Here is a 23,118-nt window from a genome sequence, read left to right on the forward strand (position 1 = left end):
ATACAGGGACAGTGATTTGGAGCCAGAACTGAGTAGAAAAGGTCAAGTTGTATTGTATTTGAGAAAATATTCAGCTAGCTGATTCAGTAGATAGAGTACAAGCCTCAAGACAGAAAGACCTGAATTCAAATCCAGCCTCAGACACTTACTAGCCATGTGACCCTGGGCAAGCCATTTTTACCATGTTTGCCTCAGTTTCCTCATCTAAAAAATGAACTGGAAAAGGAAATGACATAGAAAATCCCAAATGAAATCATAGAACTAAAAATGACTAAACAACAATATACAAGAAAAGTAGTGATTTTAGTAAGCCCAAAAAGATTCCTGCCACACACAGAAGTCCATCATCTTTGATGCTACTGTTTTTCTGGTGATGCTATATTACTCCAGGTAAAATCATTATGATCTTCAAACAATTAGCATTACAAATAACCCAAAGAAAAACAGCACACAACATGGCAAGCAAAAGTACACTTATGTGTTATTAATCATAATATTGTGCAAAATTATGTAAAAAACTTTATCAAGTATATGTATGACTGAAAAAGCAGAAAGACTGATCATACACAAGATTGGCAGAGCTAAAGTATTCCATCAAGAGCCTGCAGAGAGGCATTGGGAAGATTGTCTTTGGAGGAATGTAGCCTACCTTTCTGTTAATTTACTATATGATTTTACCTTCAGACCACATGAATTAGGGAATTTTTTTCTCATACTTGGATTTGGTCAGAAATGCCTTAAATGCAAAAGACTTGTAGGACAGTGGAAATAAGATGTGATAATAGGGAAAACCTGCATATGAGCATATCCAGGTACCATATTACATAGATATGTTTTTTTATAGAAGTAATGAACTATTTGAATAATTGTGTGTTGGGTTACTAAAATAATTCACATACATTTTGTTTAGAGAGAGTGTTACATTATTAGCATTTATCTGCTTAGATGTCTATTACTTAGCTATTCCTATAATCTTGAAATGAACATTGATCTAAAGAGATATTTTACAGCAAATCGTTTCTCCTAATTAATTTTCTAAAATTAAACTTTAAAGGGCAATGCCATGTTCTAAAGCAGAAACATGAACATTAAATAATAATACACCAAAAGCAAGGAAAGATGAATTTTCAAGAACCTCTAGCCATATATTATTTTAAAGAAATACCTCTATTAAGGACCTTCACTTGATTAAATATCATTGACTGAAAAGTCAATGTCAAGAGTTAATAAAATGTAGAAAGGGAAATATATATATATTTATTAAGTGATTCAAAAAATTATGTCATAGTGCATTGTCATTTTTCCCATCAATAATTTTTAAATTAGTTGCACAAACTGTAGTTACTCCACTTTTACTGCATATTATTTTGTATGAAACTTTAACAGTAGTTGTAGTCAAGAGATTTTGTGAAAAAAGAGAACAGTAGCTTCCTATGACTAGAATTCACAGTGGAACAATATTTTAGAATCATGTTGGATTCAGGATCTGATTCTCAGTTTTAAAAGTTCAAGAATTCAATTTCTTAATCCTACTTCATCTCTGGAAAACTGGTTCATGTAAAACCCAGAAGGGACTGATTTATTTACCATAATGCCTATCAATTAATTTGTAATAGAGGTCTCAACTTTCTAGTGTTGCACAGAATACTTGTGTGCATTCAGTGGCTAAGATTGGAGGTCTTGGGTCAAAATTTGGTCACAGACATTTCCTAATGGTATCACCTTAGGCATGTCGCTTAAACCCCAATTACCTAGCCCTAACTGCTCTTCTGCCTTAGAACCTATTCAGTGTAGTTAGAAGGTAAAGTTTTTAAGAGAGAGAGAGAGAGAGAGAGAGAGAGGGAGAGAGGGAGGGAGGGAGAGAGAGAGAGAGAGAGAGAGAGAGAGAGAGAGAGAGAGAGAGAGAGAGAGAGAGAGAGAGAGAGAGAGAGAGAGAGAGAGCACCCTTCTCATTATTAAGGTCCTCCAGAAACCACATTAATCAGTGCAAAGCTGTTCCACAATAAAGTTCAAGAGAATAATTTCTGAATTGTTACTATGCAGCAGAGCAGTGACTGCTAAATAAAACATTCCTGTTGATAGCAGCAAAAAAGGATTCTAAGTAAACTGTCATATGTTCACATTATAATATTATGCCAAACTTTAACTATTCTACCATAATAAGCCAGTACTGTGTCCAATAGAAATTCATTTCCTACTAAAACAGTGTGAATTGGAAAAGCCCAGAGTCTTGAGAATTTTAATAGTTTTCTGATGATTCAAATAGATATTTTTCCTTATTCAAAGAATTGAATTAGATTTTTATCCTCTGGTTGGTTGGTTGTTTGTCCCTATAACTTTGCCATAATATCTTATCATTTGGCTTGTGAAAGAAGATATTTCCTTATGCTACTTTCTGATTTTACTGAATTTTATTTATTCTTGGGATCATAAAGATGAACTGATTTCAAAATGTTATTTCTAGACTATGATCTAATTCAAATATAAGAATTTCTGCTGCCTGTCTTTTGTTACCTCTGTTCCTTCTGTAGGATTTAAATTAATGTCCAATACTCCAAGTGTTATATTTTATAAAGAGTTTTAATAATCAATAGAGGTAAAGGAATAAAAGGGTAATTATCTAACAAAATAAAACCATGTGACTCAATTCTCTTGCCTGTTTAAAAAGACCTCTGGGGGGCAACTGGGTAGCTCAGTGGATTGAGAGTCAGGCCTAGAGACGGGAGGTCCTAGGTTCAAATCTGGCCTCAGACACTTCCCAGCTGTGTGACCCTGGGCAAGTCACTTGGCCCCCATTGCCTAGCCCTTACCACTTTTCTGCCTTGGAGCCAATACACAGTATTGACTCCAAGACAGAAGGTAAAGGTTTTTAAATTTAAAAAAAAAAAAAGACCTCTGGCAGCCACCACTACAGGAAGAAGAGTGAGCGAGAGGCAGGGCTACACAAAACTTATATCCTCCCTACATCAGCATGTAATGTGAGGAAAGTGGGGTGCTGGGAGCTGTAGTTTTAGGGTACAGATCTTAATGACATACTTCCTACCTCTCATAATTCTTCCTCTTGAAAAAAGTTCCCATAACTAATTAGTTTGACTGCCCTTCTCAAGACTCAATTTCTATAGTCAGTTCCTGAAACATGGTGACCAAACGTGATTCAGTTGGTCAGAATGCATCATGGATTTTGACTCACTTTTCTTTTTCTTTTTTTAATGTGTCCCAAAATCCAAACACTAGAAACAAGAATAGAGTAAAAGATGCATTTTCCTAGTAGATCAAATCTATAGGGCAACTGTGTCAAGACTGATAGTTGTGGAATCGTAAAACTCCAGGTGATCGAGTGTCTCAGGCTGAGGAAAGTGCATATGGTTGCAGAAAAATCTATGGCAGTGGTTATTAATATAGTCATAATCTTTCCCAGAAGTCTTAAACCTTAAAAAAGAGTGCCCTTTTAATCAATCCAGCTAGATAAATTAAGATGCAGATGGTTTGAGTGATTTTAAAGAAACTATACAATTGTGTCATCTCACTTATTCTCTAGAAAGGGCCATGTAATTCTGCCTCACTGTGGATTCTTAGTTCAAAAGAAAAAGAGTGAGGGCACAAAATGGAGAACATCCTAATTATGAGTCAGCCAGGTAAGACTCACAAAGAAAATGGGTCATCCTGTGATATATCAGAAATGTGGAGTAAATAGGTGAAGTGAGGTAATCGTTCCCTGTATCCCAGTATAGTTAATATTCACCCATCCACATTTACTGTCAGAACTCCATTTCTACTAGAAATAGAATGAGATGAAACAGGCTTTAATACTAGGGTGAAGAATTTCCATGATATAAATAATCTAGTAATGAAGATTAGTAAGCATTGGAAAGAGCTCCTCCTCTTAGCAGTAATAATAATAGGCTGCAGTTATAAAATACTTAAACATTTAGAAAGGACTTTTTTCACAGCCCCCTTTGGGATTCCCTTCTCTGGGTGTCTTCAAAAGTACCATTGAGTCTTGTCCATCAAGAAACATTTAGAAAGATTTGTCAAGCACCTTACTAAGCACTAGGAAGATAGGAAGATAGGCTTACATTAGAATGAGGAAGATAATATAAAAGGTACAAACCAGCAGCTAGGTGACACAGGGGCTAGAGTGCTGGGGTCTAGAACAGTGATGGGGAACCTTTTAGAGACTGAGTGCCCAAACTGCAACCCTCAAGCTGCATGTGATCTCCTCCTTCCCCACTCCACCCCTGCTTACCCCAGACTGGAGAAGGAGGAAGTGCTTCCATTCAGCTACTGGAAAGAGTGGTGGGTGATGAGAGAGATGTCCTCAGGCAGGTATGGAGAGGGGGCAAATGTGCCATAATTTCACCAACATGGGTCTAGAGTCAGGAAGATTCATCTTCATGAGTTCCAAATCCAGTCTTAGAAACTTATTGATTGTATGCAGAGTCATTTAAACCTGCTTGTTTCAGTTTCCTCATCTGCAAAATTGAGAAGAAAATTGAAAACTACTCCAGTATTTTTGTCAAAAAAAATCCCTAAAGAAAAGAGTCACAAAGAGTCAGATGTGACTGAAATGACTGAACAACAAACCTTAGAGAATTCTCTTTAGCTAATGAGATCCGGAAAGGCTCTGGTAGAAGTCTTGAAAAGTCTTGAAGAAATCCAGGGTTCTAAGGAATTAAAAGTGAGAATTGAGATGACATAAAGGTAGGCTACCTAAAAAAAAAAAAAAACAAATTTCCTTCCCATCCCATTTAAATATGTGTATATGTATATACACATATGAATTCATTGAAAGTTATTTTAATGAGTGTATCACTACTTCGATGATTGTTTATAATTTACTTGTCATTTAATTTTATTTTTTTAAACCCTTATCTTCTGTCTTGGAATCAATATTGATTCCAAGGCAGAAGAGTGGTAAGGACTAGGCATTGGGTTTAAGTGACTTGCCCAGGGTCACATAGCTGGGAAGTATCTGAGGCCATATTTGAATTAGGCCTGGTTCTCAATCTACTGAGCTACCCTTACTTGTCATTTTAAAAGAAAGGTTCTAGACATTCTTTAGTCTGAAAATGAATATCAAAGCAATTATTAATTTGAGATTAAAATTTTGGTAGGATACAGAATCTGGATTTTTTCATGATTTACCTTTTATGAAAATACATTTATTAGAAAAAATGAAGTCATTGAATAGCTAAAATTTGTTATGAATGGTATACTTGAAACATATTACAAATTTATAAAATAAATTAAGATTAGCAAATATTTATATAATATTACCTCACATAAAAGGTTTTTTAATAGGGTGTGATTTTTTTAAAATGTCAGATGTTTTACCTAGTGTTTACAGATATGATGACAAAGTAATGAGACCAATTTGCATATGCACCTTGTGGAATCAATTTTATTATTTTGCAGTTGTTTTATATTGTTGCTTCAAATTTATCTAGTACTTTTCAATTTACAGTTTTTAGCTCCTTAGAATAATCACAGAAAAAAGTAATGCAAGTCTCATTATCCTCTATTTTACTGATGAGGAACCTGTCATTAATGCGTTAAAGTGATCTGTATAAAGATCCACAGGAAAGAGCAGTTCATTGTTCTTTCTACAGTATTGGATTGCTTCTCTCCCTAAATGAAACTGTCACCTTTCTTCTGGTGCAATGAACTTCTATTTGAATTATGGAAATATAATACAAAAAATTATTAGGATACCATGTTTTCAGAAGATATACTCTTGAAATATAGTCTTTCGTTGGGACCTAGAAAAAAAGTCCTCTTACCTGAAAGTATTTACCTTGTCCCCTAAATTAGCTATCTGTCCATGTACCTTCCTGCCATTTGTTAAAATGTGAAATCTTTATTCTTATTTATACCTACATATTAAATTTATCATAGCAAGCCAGTTTGTGTATTTGGGTCCATATTAATAATCATTTACAATCTAGACTAAATCAGTACTATTGTGATCAATATGTACTATACAGTATATATATATGAAGCCTATAAGTAATAAATATGTAATATGCAGCATAAATAATAGGTAATATTACCCATATAATATATAGTCTGTATTGCATTATAATATATTTTTATCTTTCATAATCAGTGAGGATATGACTGATTGTCCTCTTTGTGAAATATAGCTAGAGATGTCATTTCTTTCTATGTGAAATAGAAAAGATAATCTGTGTGACACTATTACTTGTTGCAATGGCTGATGTACTCTGTCCTGTGACTAGAAAGAGCTGCTACCAGTATGGGGACACTTGAATATTTCTTAGTTACAAATGAAGATAGAGTTACTACAGAGATAGAGAGATATGCTGCCACAGAGATATGCTAAAAGGGGAATGCTCCGGTGTCTGCCTACTGATCTCTATTGATGGCTGAATGGATCAATCTATTTCCTACCCTCTTCCTCCCTCACTACCTCCCTTCACCACCTGCTTCTGGAAGCCTTTGGCTTCCTCCTTACCCCTGAGTGGACTATAAAATACTATACTATAAAATAGTTTTCTTTCTCAGGTAAGGGGTTTATTAGAAAACAACAGGATGGGAAACTGAGGAAAGAGGGATGAACATTTCTCTAAACTATAAGGAGAATTTAGTAGGTTTATGGAAATAGTCTTGTCACAATTGTGACTCAGAGGGACAGTTAGAGAAATGGATAGAGGGCAATGGATAGAGTTTAAAATTTCTTTCTTCTTCACAAAGCCACCAAGGTCTCTCAGCTTCTTCAGAACCCTCCCCCCCAAGGGTCCTTCAGCCAGGGACAGAAGCTAAATAATAGTTCTCAGCTTCCCCCTCAGCCATCCACCAAGAAAAAATGTCTCTCCTTCAGCCTGGCTTTCCTCCAACTCTTGGTCAGTCAAATCTCAGAGAGAGAGACAGAAACAAATCCCCCTGGCCAACTTCAATTCCTAGAGTCAGAGACAGAGTCAGAAGTTCCATTTTCTCCCCTGGTCAGCTTCAACTGCCTTTTCCTCCTGGGAACATTCTATTTGGAACCTTCTCCTTGATTTTGCAGATCAGGTCCCCAGCTTGTTTCTTGCATGCTTAGATTACAAGTCCTCTCTCTCTCCATGCCTCTACCACATTTGCTGGATATATACATAGATTATTCTTTGATTTGCAGCCATTATTTGAAGAACATTTTCTCTGCTTATAACGTTGCCTCTTAGTCTTTTGGTTGGCCTCCAAAATATTTTTAGAAAAACCAACCCCATCTCTGATTGTAACAGCAGGCAATGTGGCACAGTAGAAAGAGTTCTGATTCTGAAGTCAGAGGACCTGGCTGGGTACAAATCTAACTTCTGATATTTACTACCTTTGTGACCTTGGGGAAGTCACTTTAACCTTTATGGAAATTAGCTTCTTTTTCTCTGAAATGAGATAGTTGAATTAAGTAGATGAGCCTCAAAGTCCCTTTAGCTTTAGATTGACAGTTCTCTGATCCTGTCATCTCTTATAATCAATACAGGAATCATTTATAACAACATCCCTAACAAACACTCATACAATTTCTAGTTGGAAACTTCCCACTATAAGAACTTCACAACACAGATTTTTCCACTTTTAAATGACTCTTTTGATTAGAAAGTTTATTTTCATATTAAGCTTAAATTTTGACTAAAAAAAGTTTATTGCTTTTAGTTCTTCCCTATGAAGCAACAGAGAATTCACCTGGCAGCCCCTCAAGTATTTGAAGATTGCTCTATTATGTGAAGAAATATTCCTCCTAAATCTCCTCCAGACTGAATTTAAACTGTCAATTCTAATCATTGTAACAACAATCATTATTCATTCTAATAGTTGATGCAACTTATCCTCAAACAATGTTCTATCCTTCCTTTCACTTGCATTATCTAAAAATAATCAAATATGCTAAATGTGATCTAACCAGTTCAGTGTACAATAAACAACTACTGTACCACCCTACCCCACCCAATACATACACACACACACACACACTCACGCTCTTTGATCTGGACAGCATCCCTAACCATGTTTTCATTTTTTGAAGCTATTTCAAAGTATTGAAAAACTAAATCATGAATATCAGATCAACCTATTTGAACAGTTTTATATCTAACTGTATTTAATACCTTTCCTCTCATTCAAATAAATTAAGACAATATTAGCAAACTTTCTTCCCATTCATTCAAAGATAATAATAGCAGCAAGTAAGAACATTTAGTCTTAAACAGTCTGAAATGTAATCAAGATTATTTGGCATATTTTCTGTAAAACCAATATAAAATTCCTGAATTCATAAATAAAGTTAATTGGAAATAAGGATTTGGAACACTAGGCCATAATAATAAGAAAAGGAAGAGAAACTGAGTCAAAAGCACTGATGCAGAGGAAATGTACAACTTTTTTTTCTAATATTTTATGATCTTGGGTTAGAAATATACATTTCTGGCTATAAATATAGATGACTAACTTAATCAGACATTATAGTATTTTTACTTGAAATATAGTAATCAATGGCCTTTTTATACTTACCTTTAAGAATATTAGTTTATATTAGCATCAGTTTCTGTCATTTGAATGAACTCTAAATGACTTTTTACTTGAAGGTATGTTAGTAGTAGTTGTTATGCATGGGAGATTGTGGTGAAAATATAATATTTTCTACTAATTGCTAACTGAAGTTATCTGTGATACTGACTGCATGATTTTCCCCTTATATGAGCGTAGCTGTAATGATCTGAATTTAGCACTACATTTGTTAATATTAGACACAAATTTATCCTGACAGTTTTAGAGGCAAAGACTTGGAAACATTTAGTCATGTACAATATGATCATCATCTTGAAATATTTGCATTTGCTTCTATACATTGTAGACATTCTCACTACCTTGTCTCTGCCCTGCTAAAATAAAACCCTGATGTGATGTAATCCTCTGGGAGACTGATTATCAAAAGTAAGTGTTAATTTACATGATAGTCAGCCACCACACAGTCCAAATACAGTTGTTTTCACAATGGAAATACCTCGTATCTCTATAAACTATTCAAATCTTCTCTATCAAGGTAAATTAAATTTTGTTTTAATTTGCATCCCATTTCTGATGTTTATTACAAACCACTTGAGTTTTTTTGAGGTTATATAAAAGTAGCTTGTTGTTAAAGCGAAATGTTCAGTGTCAGAAGAAACTAGCAATCCATTAAGTAAAGGGTACATTTCCCAACATATTTGTTTTATATTTCATGTGCTAGAATAGTTTAGAACCTTAATTTTTTCCAATTTAAAAGCAACATATTGAACTCTTTGGAGGTAGTTGATTTAAAATCTTGCAAGTAGTTTTCATATTCATAAGTCTTTCTGACCTGTTAGGACAGATGTTGGTATATTAATTAGATTCAAGTTTGGTTGTTTTTTTTTTTTACCTTTCCCTTATGGAAAGTTGCCCATCATGTGTTCCTTCTAAAAGTTACTGCAAGTGACCATAAGAACTGAGTTTATAATAGGCCTTTGATACAGAGGTATTAGGGAGAATATATGATTCCTTAAAAGGATGATTAAATACATTTTCATTTTAAGTGAGACAAGGAACCAAACTAAATAAGATCATGGTATAAGATGAATAAGAGGAAAAAAAGAATTCATAGTGTCTCTTCCCTTTTGAATTTAGCACTTTACTCTGTGGTATATTATAACAAATCAGATCTCACTTCTACATTCCATATGAAATTGAAGGAAAAAAGTAAATCTTTAAACCCATATAATTAGTTTCCTTTGTAATCCTATGTATTTTCAATTTATACATTTAAGAACATCATTTTTAAAAGAGATTCATGGGTTTCATCATTCACCAGACTTCTAGGAGGGATCTATGATAACACACACAAAAATGTTAAAAGCCTTTTAAGGAGGAATCGAGAATAGGATTAACATCACATCCTGGTGTCACTCTATTGAGAAAAGTGAAGAACTATTATTCATACTTGTTTTTACTCTCAGCAAAAAATAAAGATAACATGGAAAGAATCTAATCAGAACTCTTCCTCTTTGGTCCTAATCCAACCTCAAATTTCATTTTCCAGAATGTGACTAAAAGCAATATTCTTTGAATTACCTAAACTCAAAAGCCTAGGAGTCATCTTCAAATCCTTCCTTTCCTCCCATCTCCTATATCCAATTAGTCAGAAAGTCCCAGTAATTTGTCTTGGAAATTTCCACCTATTCATTTCTCCTATTACCTTTAAAGACATCACGTGTTGATTTAAATAAGCACCTCTTGGGTTTCTCAACCCTGAGTCATTTGGCTCTAGTCTGCACACCACTGTCAAGTTAATCTTTCTTCCATCCAATCATTCCTAGGTTCATGAACTCTAAATGACTTTCTTTTATCAGTTTAACCAAGTCTACACATAACTAATTTTTACCATCTTTCATAATTTGGAACTATCTTTCCTATCCAACTTAATCTCTAGCAGGGACTCTTAACTTCTGACAGTCTTGCCTTTTCATATATCTTTACTCAGGTAATTCTCCCCACCATACACACACATACACATTCCTACCTGTCAAGAATGCCCTTCTTACTTCATTTTACCTACTTAATTCCTGTACCTCCTTCATGATGGATCAGCCAAAGTATTTATTGGCTTATTTTAATTCTTGAATATAGTGTATATATATATCACTTTATTAATTTCTATCTGACATTATTCTCCTGTTATTTCACCTATACATGTCATATCTCTGTAATTAGAAGATAATCTTATGGAATAATAGAAACTTGGGGTGGGAAGGAACCTCATAGGTTATATAGTTAGTTCAGTGGTTCCTAATTGCTGGTATATAAACTATTCTGTAACAATGTTGTATTTTTTAACCTAGGATCAAAAAATACCAGGTTTAAAATATATCACAATAGCTCCATTTTAATATAAGTGATTTGCTTTGTGATCAATCCATTCTTTTTATTTTATGCATTTAATAACTTTATTCTGAGTAGGAGGTCATCAGATTGCTAAAGAATTAACAACACGGCATGTAAAAAGGTTAATAACTGCTCAACTATAGCATTTTTAAATGGTAAAAACTTTTATTTGTAAGAACCTATAAACTTAAGAAAAAATGATTCATCTTTTCCACTCCATTCTTTCTGTCTACCAAACCAAAGCTCATAATACAGACTATAGAAGAGAATTTAGTTCTTCCTTTTTTCCTAATTCTGCAATATAGTTTGGGCTAGGAAGTACTGAGCCTGCTTGTAGAATGAATTCACTCTAAGTAAAGGGAATAAACTCCCTGAAAATTAGGGAATCTGCTTATTATTTCCTTCACTGGTCACAGATAAAAGGACCAAATATTTTGATATAGAAAGTTTTAATTTTCTTTCTTAACATTTTTTTTATTTTAATAACAAATTTCCACATGAGTTTTCCAAAGTTATATGAGCCATATTATCTCCTTTCCTTCTTCCTTCCCCCCTCCCAGAGCTGACAAGCAATTCAATTTGGGTTATAAATGTATTATCACTTAAAACATTTTATGGAAGGAGTTTGTTTTAAAGGCTATCTAATCAACTCCCTCAATTTATAAACATGAAAATTTAGTACATGATTAGTGTCCCACATTGACAATGTTGGGATTCAAAACCAGGTCCTTAAATTACAAATCCAACATTCTTTTCACTGCCCCATTCCTCCCCATTTGGACCAAACCTAGTACACGCAGAGGTTGCTCTTCAAGGAATACATAAATTCAATTCAATTAGGTTGGTGAGACAATAGGGATTCTGTCATGAAACAGATGGCCTGGTTGCCTTCTACCTTTCTTTACCTTATCCTCTCCTTACAGGATGCATGGACTAGTAGAGAAAAAAATCCATGTTACCCATTTTAGCCCTCACCTGTGTGCTGTTGATCCTTCAGACTCTCAATAAAATATAAGCCTGTGAAGTTCCAGAGGCTTAAGCACATGAAGAAAATTGATTGATTACTCTACTGGGTAGGAGGGGCAAGGGGGTAGGTGGCTTGGTGGAGAGAGAGCCAGACCAGGAGACAGGAGGTACAGGGGTTTAAATTTGACCTCAGACCCTTCCTATCTGTGTCCCTCTGCACAAGTCTCTTAATTCTAATTACTTAGCCCTTACCACTTTTCTATCTTGAAACCAATACTAAGTATTAATTCTGAGGTGGAAGGTAAGGGTTTGTTTTTTTGATTTTTTAATACTCTACTGAGGTTTAAGCTACATGAAGAGTATTCTGTAACTCATCCAGAACTGCTGCTCCCACAGAAGACTCACCTTCTGTACTCTCCTCACTGTATATAGGCCTTAATTAATTGTTTCCTAGCCAACAGGCAGCTCAGGTGTCTATTGAGGGAAATAATTAAATTCTTACCACTTTAAGGGCTAATCCAAGTTCTCTCCAAATCTAAATGTTTTCCATTTCATTTGTCTACTTGCTCTTTCCAAAATATACATAAATAGTACATAGAAGCATCATACCTATATGCAAACAGTGCACAAATAATGGCATGCCAAAATTATCTATATGCTATCATAGTATGATCTTGAAAAAAAGTGAAATTATTTTTAAATTGAATTGAAAAGATATCAAAATTGTTAAAATTAAATATAAAAAATAAAGCATAATCATTTAAAAGTATCTTTTCTATGAGTGAAATTTTATTATTTGTAAGAATTTTTCATGACTATTGTTATCTATGGGTCTTAGGTTGAAAGTATAAATCAAAGGTATCATCCTTTTGAAAAAGTTATTGTTACTGGTTTCACTAGTTCTTTCTAGGCATTACAGAGGCAGGAAAATAGTTGTCATTTCTAAATATTTCTAAATATGAATTGTTACTTGTCCTTAGTGATTGTTTATCTACAAGACTGCATATGCTACTCTGCAATAGCAGCAACTGTTTAGTCTTTTTCCCATTGATAGCTGGGAAGGTGCCCAGAGGCTAAGAAGTAATGGTTGACCCCTGCAAACATACATACATACAACAAAACCATAGAAAGAATGAAAAGGACTAAAATGCTTCAAAATGAAAAACCTGTAGTTTCATTTTTATTTATTATTCTCTTCCCAGTTGACCTGGGGCCAAGTAGTTGTGCAAGACTTGAATGTGTAGGACATGAAGCATGTGGAGACTAAATGGTTGTGTATATCCTGAAGAGCAATCTAATGTGGCGCATTACAAGTTTAGCTGCTTTTTAAGCTGCCTGTAATCTTTGTGATTCACCAGCTGTTCAAAGATTTCTTTTAGATTGCTCATGTGTGGGTTTGTGTGGAGTGGTCCATAGCATGAAATGTTCTTTTTCTCGCCTCCCTCTAACAGCCCCCTTTCTTCTCAGGTATCTTAAGTCTATTTATTTCATTTTTTTTACTAATATCATCATTCCACATTATCAAGTTCTGGGCAATAAGGCACTTCTATTCCCTTGTTGCTATTTCCATCTTTTTCAACTGCCATGCATTTGTTGGGGTTAATTATCTGAGATGAGTAGCATTATCTTTCACAGAAATATATGTGGGCTGTAAAATATTTCAGAGCTAAAATCCTTGAACATCTGCCTCAGACATTTAGCAGAAGTAAATATTCGTTGTCACTTTCCTTTCACAGTTTGTGGTGATGAATGTACAGGACTCCTTCTCGGTGACTTGGCTCGCCTTGAGCAGATGGCTGTTAGCATCAACCTTACTGGCCCACTGCCTGCACCATATAAAATGCTATACAATTTTGAAAATGTGACTCAGGAGCTAAAGGTATGTTTGCAGGACTGTAGAGTCATAATGAGTGCCAAGGACAATACAAAAGCAGGAATACAATAAAAAGCTATTGCCACATTTTAGTAAATAATAACTGTCCTCTTTACTTTTTCTCTTATACGGAAAGTGTTTTATCTGAGGAAAGCAAATCCTTTCCTGAAAGTGAACTTAGTTTCCTTCTCAGGTCACCTAGAAGTAGTTAGGGGGCATAAACTATTATTAATGTCTTCATTTATGATCCCCTTTTGTTTGGATTCAAAGATATGGTAATGAATGTGACTGGAAGGAAATGTACGCATAGAAGGCAAAATCACAGAAGCTCTAATGAATAGGTATAGAACCTTTACAAATAATTTTCCTTCATGGAAGATTTGGAAAAATATAGCTTAAGAAGAAAAGTAAAAGGATATGAGATCATTTAATCTGAAAAGAGATGTATAAAAAGGAAGAAGACCATGAGTTGGGTTGCAAAGTATTGTGTGTACTCTGCGTACTCAATTCACCCCTAATATTAATAAATATTATTTATATATATAATTATATATATATAATAAATATTAATAAATGACATTTATGTGGCACTATGAAGTTTACAAAGCATTTACAGACATTATCTCATATGATTTTCACAATAACTATTAAGGGGGTTAGTCAATCAATCAAGAAATATTCATTAACTGCCTAATATATATGCCAGGCACTGTGCCAACTCTGGACTTACAAAAAGAAACAAAAGATAATCCCTTCCCTCAAGAAGGCTTACACTGTAAGGGGAGAGACAACAAGCAAATAAATACATGCAAAGAAAAATATACACTATCAAAAGGAAATAATTAATAGGAAGAAGACACTATGATCTGCATCTTAAAGATGAGAAACTGAATTCCATAGAAGAGATTTGAACCCAAGTCATCCTAATTCTAGGTCTACCATATTCTTTAGAACAGTGCCACAATGAAATAGATATAGGAGGCACTAAAACATAGAAAAGGAAATTGACCCAGAATACCATTTAATAACATTATATATGAAATCTATTCTAGTGTATTTTAATTTATATTTGAATCTGGTTGAGGCCACAGTACCACTGGCCTAATTTGATACCCCTGTGTTTTGAGCTGAATCTAAGATAACGAAATAAAAACTTTGGTTAAAAAAATCAGATTCATGTATACAGAATGGGAGAAGCATGATTAAAGAGTTTAAAATAAACCCAGGGATTTTAATGGTCTAAAGGAAGAAAACAAGCATTTATTAAGAATCTACTATGTGCTAATATAGCCACAATGAAGGATGAGTGCTTGACATTTCCACAGCAGAATGGAAGGTGACATTGAGCAGCCTTGTTATTCCTGCCATAAGACATTCCATCTTCAGACCCTGGACATTTTTACTGGCTAGAGTACTCTTCTTCCTCATTCTACCTTTTGACTTCCTTGTTTTCCTTCAAATTTCAACTAAAATATCACTTTCTACAAGAAGACTTTCCCAATTCCTCTTAATTCTATTACCTTCCCTATGTTGATGATCTCCAATTTATCCTGTGTATATCTTGTTTATTGCCTGCATGCTGTCTCCCCCATTAGACTACAAACAGATACTGGGTTGTCTCTGTTTTTTTTTTCCTTTTTTTTCATTCCCAACACTTAACATAGTTCCTGGCACATAGTAGATGTATAAAATGTGTATATCGATTGCCTATATATCATCTCAAAGTATATGTCTCATTTTAAAACATGATTTTAACCATTGGTTTTGTGTAACAAGGAAGATGACATAAGGGAATAGAGGATTAAGAGAGAAATAGCATTTTCAATTGAAATAAGTAAACAAACAAAACATTTTTATCAAATCATAGAACATTGTGAATCCCAACTAAATCCCATCTTTTACTGGAAACCTTCCCCAAGCTTCCATAATTCTCATGCCTTCTTTTTGTTAGCTCTTTCCTATTTATCTTGTATGTTGCTTGATTTGTATATATTTGTTCACATGTTGTCTTCCCCATTCAATTTTAAGCTGGTTGAGGGAAGGGATCATCTTTTGCCTTTTTTGTGTCCCCACCAAGTTAGCAGAGTGCCTAGAACATAGTAGGCACTTAATTTATTGATTGATTAGAAGCCATGTTACATTTAGCCCACAGGAACATTAAGGGAAAAAAACTACAAAATAATGTAGTCATCCATCCATATAAGAGCAGAGAACTGATTAAGTTAATGAGACTCTTCCCATTTTTCCCTTCAGGCTTATAATCCATAGTCATGTAGTAGATCATTGCTATCACTATTCATTGAAAGACTTTTTGAAATAAATACTTTTCAGCACTCATTGTCACCTCAGCGGGCACCTGAGAGACTTCTTCAGCTGGCAGAGAGCAATCTGAATACACTTGTGACAGAAATGGATGAACTTCTCACTAGGGTAAGTATGCAGAACTACCTGTATTTTGGGTCTCCTTTGAAGACACAATCTTAGAAATCATCTATAAGTGAAGAGGAATATTCATTTTTCCTCTGAAAATATTATTTCCCAATCAGTGTTATTGTCCATTTTGTCAATGAAATATGACAAGTATTACAAATAAGTGTTCTCTTTCTAATTCTCTTTACTAACAACTAAATAATGTTGAGATGAAGCTAAGCATACTTAGCTCCTGACTCATTGCAGAATGAGTAACCATTAGCAGATTTGACTGCTGGATGTTTTGAAGGAGGAAGAGATGGTTAATTATAGAAGATCAAAAGCCATTATGTTGAAAAGTGGAGGAGGTGAAAGTAGTATCCGTTTCTTTAAAAGAACTATCTGTTCAGAGATCTTCATAAAAACATTACAAAATTTCAAAAAGCCTGAGAAAACCTAAATTCCAGTACTAGAACGAATAATTAAATCGATGTTTATACATTTATGTATTTAACTTTTCTTTTAAAACATGTTTTTATGGATATAGGGAAATCTAAAAGAGGAAACAATGAAAAAAAGGCACATTGATAATTGTTCTGTATTTAGAGTCTTAAAGAGATGTGTGGGGCACTTAAGAGTTATGATTTGCTTAGGGTCCTTAGTCAATATGTATCATAGGCAGTACTTGAACACAAGATATTTGGCCACTATATTATGATGCCTAATGCAATTTAATTGCATTAATACAATCTATCCAACAAAAAATATGAGGGGCACAAAGAAATATGGAAAGAACGTATATAAATAATATAAAGCAGAAAAAAACAGAATCAGAAGATTATTGCACACATCAATTCCCATTATATAAAGAAAAGCAAATGAAAAAATCTGATAAAGAAGACATGGAAGAAATAAAAGAAAAATTGTTATGGGGCTTTATGTACTGAGTTAAAATATGACCTCAGACACTTCCTAGCTATATGGTCAATGACTTTGCAAGTCATTTAACCTCTGATTGCCTGACAAAAAAGATGCACTGGCAAAGAGAATGGTAAATCACTCCAGTTATCCTTGCCATGAAAACCCTATGGATAACTATGGTCCTTGGAGTCATGAAGAGTCAGATACAACCGAATGACTGAACAACCACAAATTGATTAAATCAAATGTAAACAGTTACTAAGGTCAGTTGGTTATTCTAACATTCCCAAGTTAAGTTTTGGGTACAACATTTTTTTAAGTTAAGTAAGTAAAAAGTTAGAGAAAATAAGTAGCAAAAGAAAGCATTGTGAAATTATTATCAACTGTACCCATCCTTAGTTTGGGGAATGAAAATATAGGGTGTTCTAACAAACTGATCTCATTATTAGATTTTCCCTTCTTCCTAAAAGTGCATTTTGGCAAACATTTGTTAAAAGAGAAGGTTAATTTTGCTTCTGAGTGAGTTTTGTTGTTTTTGAGATATCCTCCCTTGGGGATCCTGGAAGACACTAAAGAACAGAAGAAAAAAAAAGTATATAAGGAGCCATTAGATGAGAATAGTCTTTTAAGGCAGTAAGTAGTTAATGTCATAGAGACTCAGAATGAGACTTTGAGTATCATTAGATATTTCCTGAATGGTAAAGAAGAGTAAAGAGCCTAGCCTAGTGCTTAGCATAGAACAAAAACTAAATTTTCTTAGCTCTTTAAGGTTTTCAAAGTGCTCCACAATAACTGTGAGGTAAGTATTATATGATCTCCTTTTACAGATAAGGAAAATGAGATTCAAGATGGACAAAGGGCTTGTCTATGATAATATATCTGTCAGAGTTTGGTCTTCTGACTCCCCCTTTCCATTTTATACCATGTAGTCTCACTAAATAATAGCTGATAGATGTTAAATAAATGAAAGTATGAATAAATAACAAATATATGCCTGAGTGAGAGAGACAAATCCAGAGACTTTTGGAAATGGAAAAGCCTGGATTTCGAGATCTGTCCAGCAGTCTCTCTGAAGGTCCAGGCTTACTCTGTCCAAGTGTGACAATTCCAGTCAAATAATGGAGTGAGATGCACTACGTGTTCAGTCCCACATGTGTAGGCATCACATAGTGATCTGCCATGACACAGAGGTTCGTTTATTATATAGGCTTAGTTAGTATGTACTTCTTTGGCACACGATCAATTTTCTACATATATGTTTCCGCAGAACTTAATAACAGACATGTAGCCTAAGGAGATAGTCAATGAAACATTGTTGTTATAGATGAATGACATAACAGGGTGATCTAGAGGTTAGTTCCCCCTGACCTAAAGAGAATCGCTGTTACTTTTGATCAGCTTTCACAATCAATCACAATTACTTAGGAGATGGAGAACAAAATATTTCTTAGCCAGGTACATGGTTAAAGGGCAATTTAATGACATACCAGATTTGGGGTTTTCCTCAATTTCCAAGTCACATTTTTCTTGTGTTTCACTCGGGTATTTGGAGATGTTGCTCTGGTTGTTGTAACATAACAAACCAGCAGAGTGTGTCCTATCAACCTGGGCTTGAAGGCGATTGATATTCTTGGCTTGCCTGGCTTATAATAGGAGTGAATGTGACTCTGGAGAGGGAAAGGGGGTGGGGAGTAATGGGTAGTGATTTTAGGCTTTAATTCTGTGAATGTAATCTTTTAGGGTAATAATCTGGGGAATTAAAGTGGGATATATGTTTATTCTATAAGTCTTTGCTCTTATATCATTTCTTTTGTATTGAAGAGAAAAATAATCATCCATTAGTGAGGGAAGTTAAAGAGAGAGACTGTGACTGTCAGACAGCAGGGGTGATGGCTCCCCACACCTGGAGAAACTGCAAAGATTCCATCAGCATGGGGGGCTAGGGTTGAGAAGATTTGGAACCTTGGGAAAGGAACAACCCAGAAGTTGTCAGGTGATCTGCTCTCTCTTGACTTGAGACCTCCTGAGGAGGTCAATATCTGATGGGATCCAAATCTCAGAAATCTTTCTTTCCCTGAACCTGATCACAATCCTCCCAAACTAGCACGTGGACAGAGAATTGGAGAGAAAAGGAGTCCACAAGAAGATTTATCCCAATTGCCCTTTACTCTGAACTTGGGGACACCTGCTATGTGGGGCCAGAAGCCAGGGTTCAACACTCTGAACCTCTCAGGAGCTCAGGCCACCAAACCTGGGTTACCTAACTTTGAGAAGAAGAGTTTAGCTAGTTAGGGATCCCTTTTCCCTCTTCCCTCCTGACCCTAATTTACCAGCCATTCAACCTTATCTTTCATCCATATTCTTTAGAATAAAATTATTAACAAACTTAACTGACACAAGACTGAGGGAAGGGCAGTTACAACTGGGGGTGGGGGGGGAAGAGAAGTGATCTCTCCCCAGATTAAAGAAGATTGCTATTTAGAAGGAACCAAATAGTGGGAAGTGAACAGGCTGGCTTAGTGAGGAGCCATAACTAAAAAGGACTAGAAGAGGGAACAACAGACTCACCCTCCTTCTGTTTCTTGATCCAAAACCAACATCAATTCCTCCTCCTTTTGTTCTGCCCTTGAGGGAGGAAAGACTTCATTCTCTCCTTCTCCTCTCTCACCACATAAAACCCCCTCTATTATACCTGTGGAAGGCAAAGTTGGCCCGCTGGTACTCCTTTCTATCCTGTTCTCCATTTAGTAAGGCATTGGAGCTAAATCCTTCCAAACTATGCCTATCTCTGGGGCTGAGCTTTCAACATTATCTTTCTATTGGTCAACCCTTATTCTGCCTTCATTTCCTGGGTGGGGTTAAGCATGAGTAGAGGGATGGAGATATTACTTAAAAGCCTTTGTGGCTTTTCTCCCATGCCCCCAGTTTCCTCTGTATTTCTCTTTCCTTCCTTTGCCCATTTCCCATCTGACCTAGACATTTAATCATCCACTCATTGTGAGAGTAATTAGCTTCTTGATGAATAGATCAAAAAAGCCAGAGATCCAGCTTAGTTCAGGTTTTTGGGAGGTTTCTAGAATTTTTAGTAAACTTAAAACATAGCTCTGAAGACCCAAGGTCAGGTCTATATTATTTAATTATTAGCCAGAGACTAAAATCTTTAACTCATTTAAACTTATACACTTCAACTGGCCATCAGACCCCTTCAACCAGTGTACAAAATTATAACATACAACTTTGATGAAATTCAAGATAAATAAATAGCTTATGGAAAGCAAAGAAACAAATTATATACAAATGCTAGAGAATAAACTGGGATGGATGGGGATATTGAAAAGAGAAAATCTTTAGGACCATGCTCAAAGGTCTTAAAGGAACTATCACCCAATAGAGACATATTGAATTCTTTGTTCCAAATATTAAAAAAAATACTTATTATGACACCCCTCCTGATTGCCCACATTCACTTCCACATCTTTCCATCTCACGTTTTTTTAGTTTCTGGCAGAGGCAAACACCATCCTTTCCACTCCATCCTGACTTGTCCTTCCCAAATGCTCAGTTGCCAGTGGGGGACTGCCCTACTATTATTGCTGCCTCAGTTTTAAATCCCCATGGAAGTTGGGACTTCCAACACTACCACAGCCATTCAACTTTCCTCCAAGAACACATTGCAAAATTGAAATTTCCATCTATCTTTCTTAACTCTGAGCTCTCTTCACCCTCACCCTCCACTCCCAAGTCCCATGCTCATTTGTCTAGTAACCTCTATCTCCAGGGAGGGAAAAAAATGACACTCTACTTAAAGTACCTCATCTTTTTCCATTGCTGGCACAACATGAGAGATTCAGACCTGGTTGTAGGCTTCCTTTTTGGCAGAGACAGATGTGAATAAGTATTCCAGATTATTTCTCCTCAATAGGAAAGTGACATACAAGGATGACACTTGAGCTACAGAGTAAATATATTAAGAGCTCCCAAACATTCATTGCAATTTGACACTTCAGTTGTTTTTCCCATGAAATAAATTGGCTTTTTTTTCCTTTCCAAATATAATTTCTCTCATATATATACCTTCACACTAGAACTAAATACATATGGTATACACATACCAAGGTCTTAAGAAATATTTCAGTAATCATCTGTTTGCTGTAATACCTAATTCCATTTAATATCTTTGAAGCAGTACAAAATCAGAAAAAAACACAATATATTTTGTTATTTCCAAAATGCACCAACATCCCTTTAGAAAAATATAATTTGGAAAAGTTGTCAGACATATTAAGAAAAACACTATTAACAGTCTTGCAGGATGACTTTTCTCTCTTCAATAAAAAAATATTCATGCTTATTAACATGAATTTTTGCCATGTGGGATTGCCTGTTTATGGTTAGGAATGGAAAACAAGAAAATGCTTGATTTAAAACCCAATCTAGTTATCACAATGAGTAAATAAAAGAAGCCAACAACAAGGAGGAAAGGATATATCTTTGGGAAAAACCAAAATTAAAATATATTTTAAACATGAAAATATACCTCCTACATGCCATTTGGAAGGTACAGGGTTTTTTAATTTTATTGGGAATTATTGTAACTCAAAACTGCTAAAAAAAAAAAGACATTTTGACACAGAGAAAAGGAAAAAGAAGAAAATAACATAAAGTCTGCCATCTTGTGGTTAGGATATTACTAAAGAGAAACAGAGCCATGAGGTGAAGAAATTCAAGGATTATAAAGGAAAATATTCTGTTCTGAACAAATAATATAAAACATAATATTAATAATATGAGGGATACCTAAAAGATCTAGCTTCATGTCCTATTTCTGACATGTACTGGCTGTGTGACACAGGGCAAGTCTCTTAATTTCTCAGTACTTTTGACAAATTTCTAAGGCTATGAATTGAAGAATATTTACCAACTTGCATTGATAGAGGAAGTTTCCTATTCATTAGTTCCCATACCAATTAAAACACAGTGAGAAGAATGTTGAACCTGGAATCAGGTAGACCTAATTTCAAATCCATCCTACTAATTGTGTGACTGTGGCAAAATTCTTAATCTCTGTTTCAGTTTCCTTAACTATAAAATTGGGATAATAAAAGCAACTAGCTCACAAGGTTGTTGTATTTAATGAGATAATATTTATAAAGTGTTTTACCAACCTTAAAGAGCTACATAACTGCTAGGTGTTATTATTATTGGTTATTCCTTATTATATAACTTGTCTCCAGTATAATATGGCTCAAAAACCTGGGCCAGTGATCCTGAGATGTCCAAGTCAATGCAGTGAAGCATCAACTCTGAAAAGGACTTAGCATTTGGCCCAGGTAACATAATATGTGTCTAATTAATAACAAAGGAGCTTCATTACAAGTGAAGAGATAGTCAGCAATAGGTTTACCATAAGACAGATGATGAATTTTTCAGTTACAATTCATGAAATCATCTACTAGTATTAAAGAGATTGCAATATATATTCATTGAAAAAGTACCCATGTTGATAAATTCATGCATTCTTCAAATATTGAAATGTAAGATAATACATATTTTATTGAAATATCACTATACCATAATATCTTGCTTTGATTTTTTTAAGAATTTATTTATTTATTAGAATATTTTTCCCATTCCTCTTCTCTCCCTCCTCCCAAAGCTGATAAGCAATCCCACTGGGTTATACATGTATCATTGTTCAAAAACTATTTCCATGTTATTCATGTTTGCTGTAGAGTAATCTTTTAACACTGAAACCCCAATCACATCCCCATCAAATCAAGATCAATCATATGTTTTTCTTCTACATTTCAACTCCTATACTTCTCTCTCTGGATGTGGATAGCATTCTTTCTTAAAAGTTCCTGGTTCGTTGCATTGCTGCTAGAAGAAAAGTCTATTTCATTCAATTGTGCCACAGTATATCAGTCTCTGTGTACAACATTCTCCTGGTTCTGCTCCTTTCACTCTGCATCAATTCATAGAGTTCTTTCCAGTTCATATAGAAATCCTCCAGTTCATTATTCCTTTTAGCAAAATAGTATTCCATCACCATC

General features: G+C 34.8%; 1 protein-coding gene across 1 annotated transcript in view; it reads left to right on the forward strand.

Moving 5' to 3' along the window:
- The window catches only part of LAMA2 (laminin subunit alpha 2), a 923,420-nt gene that overhangs the window by 727,779 nt on the left and 172,523 nt on the right, over positions 1 to 23,118 (forward strand). The window contains exons 33-34 of the mRNA XM_056818751.1: positions 13,599 to 13,741; positions 16,067 to 16,165. Coding sequence (XP_056674729.1) covers positions 13,599 to 13,741; positions 16,067 to 16,165 — 242 coding nt within the window. The remainder of the gene's footprint in view (positions 1 to 13,598; positions 13,742 to 16,066; positions 16,166 to 23,118) is intronic.

Source organism: Monodelphis domestica, chromosome 2, assembly GCF_027887165.1.
Source record: "Monodelphis domestica isolate mMonDom1 chromosome 2, mMonDom1.pri, whole genome shotgun sequence".
Classification (NCBI taxonomy): Eukaryota; Metazoa; Chordata; class Mammalia; order Didelphimorphia; family Didelphidae; genus Monodelphis; species Monodelphis domestica.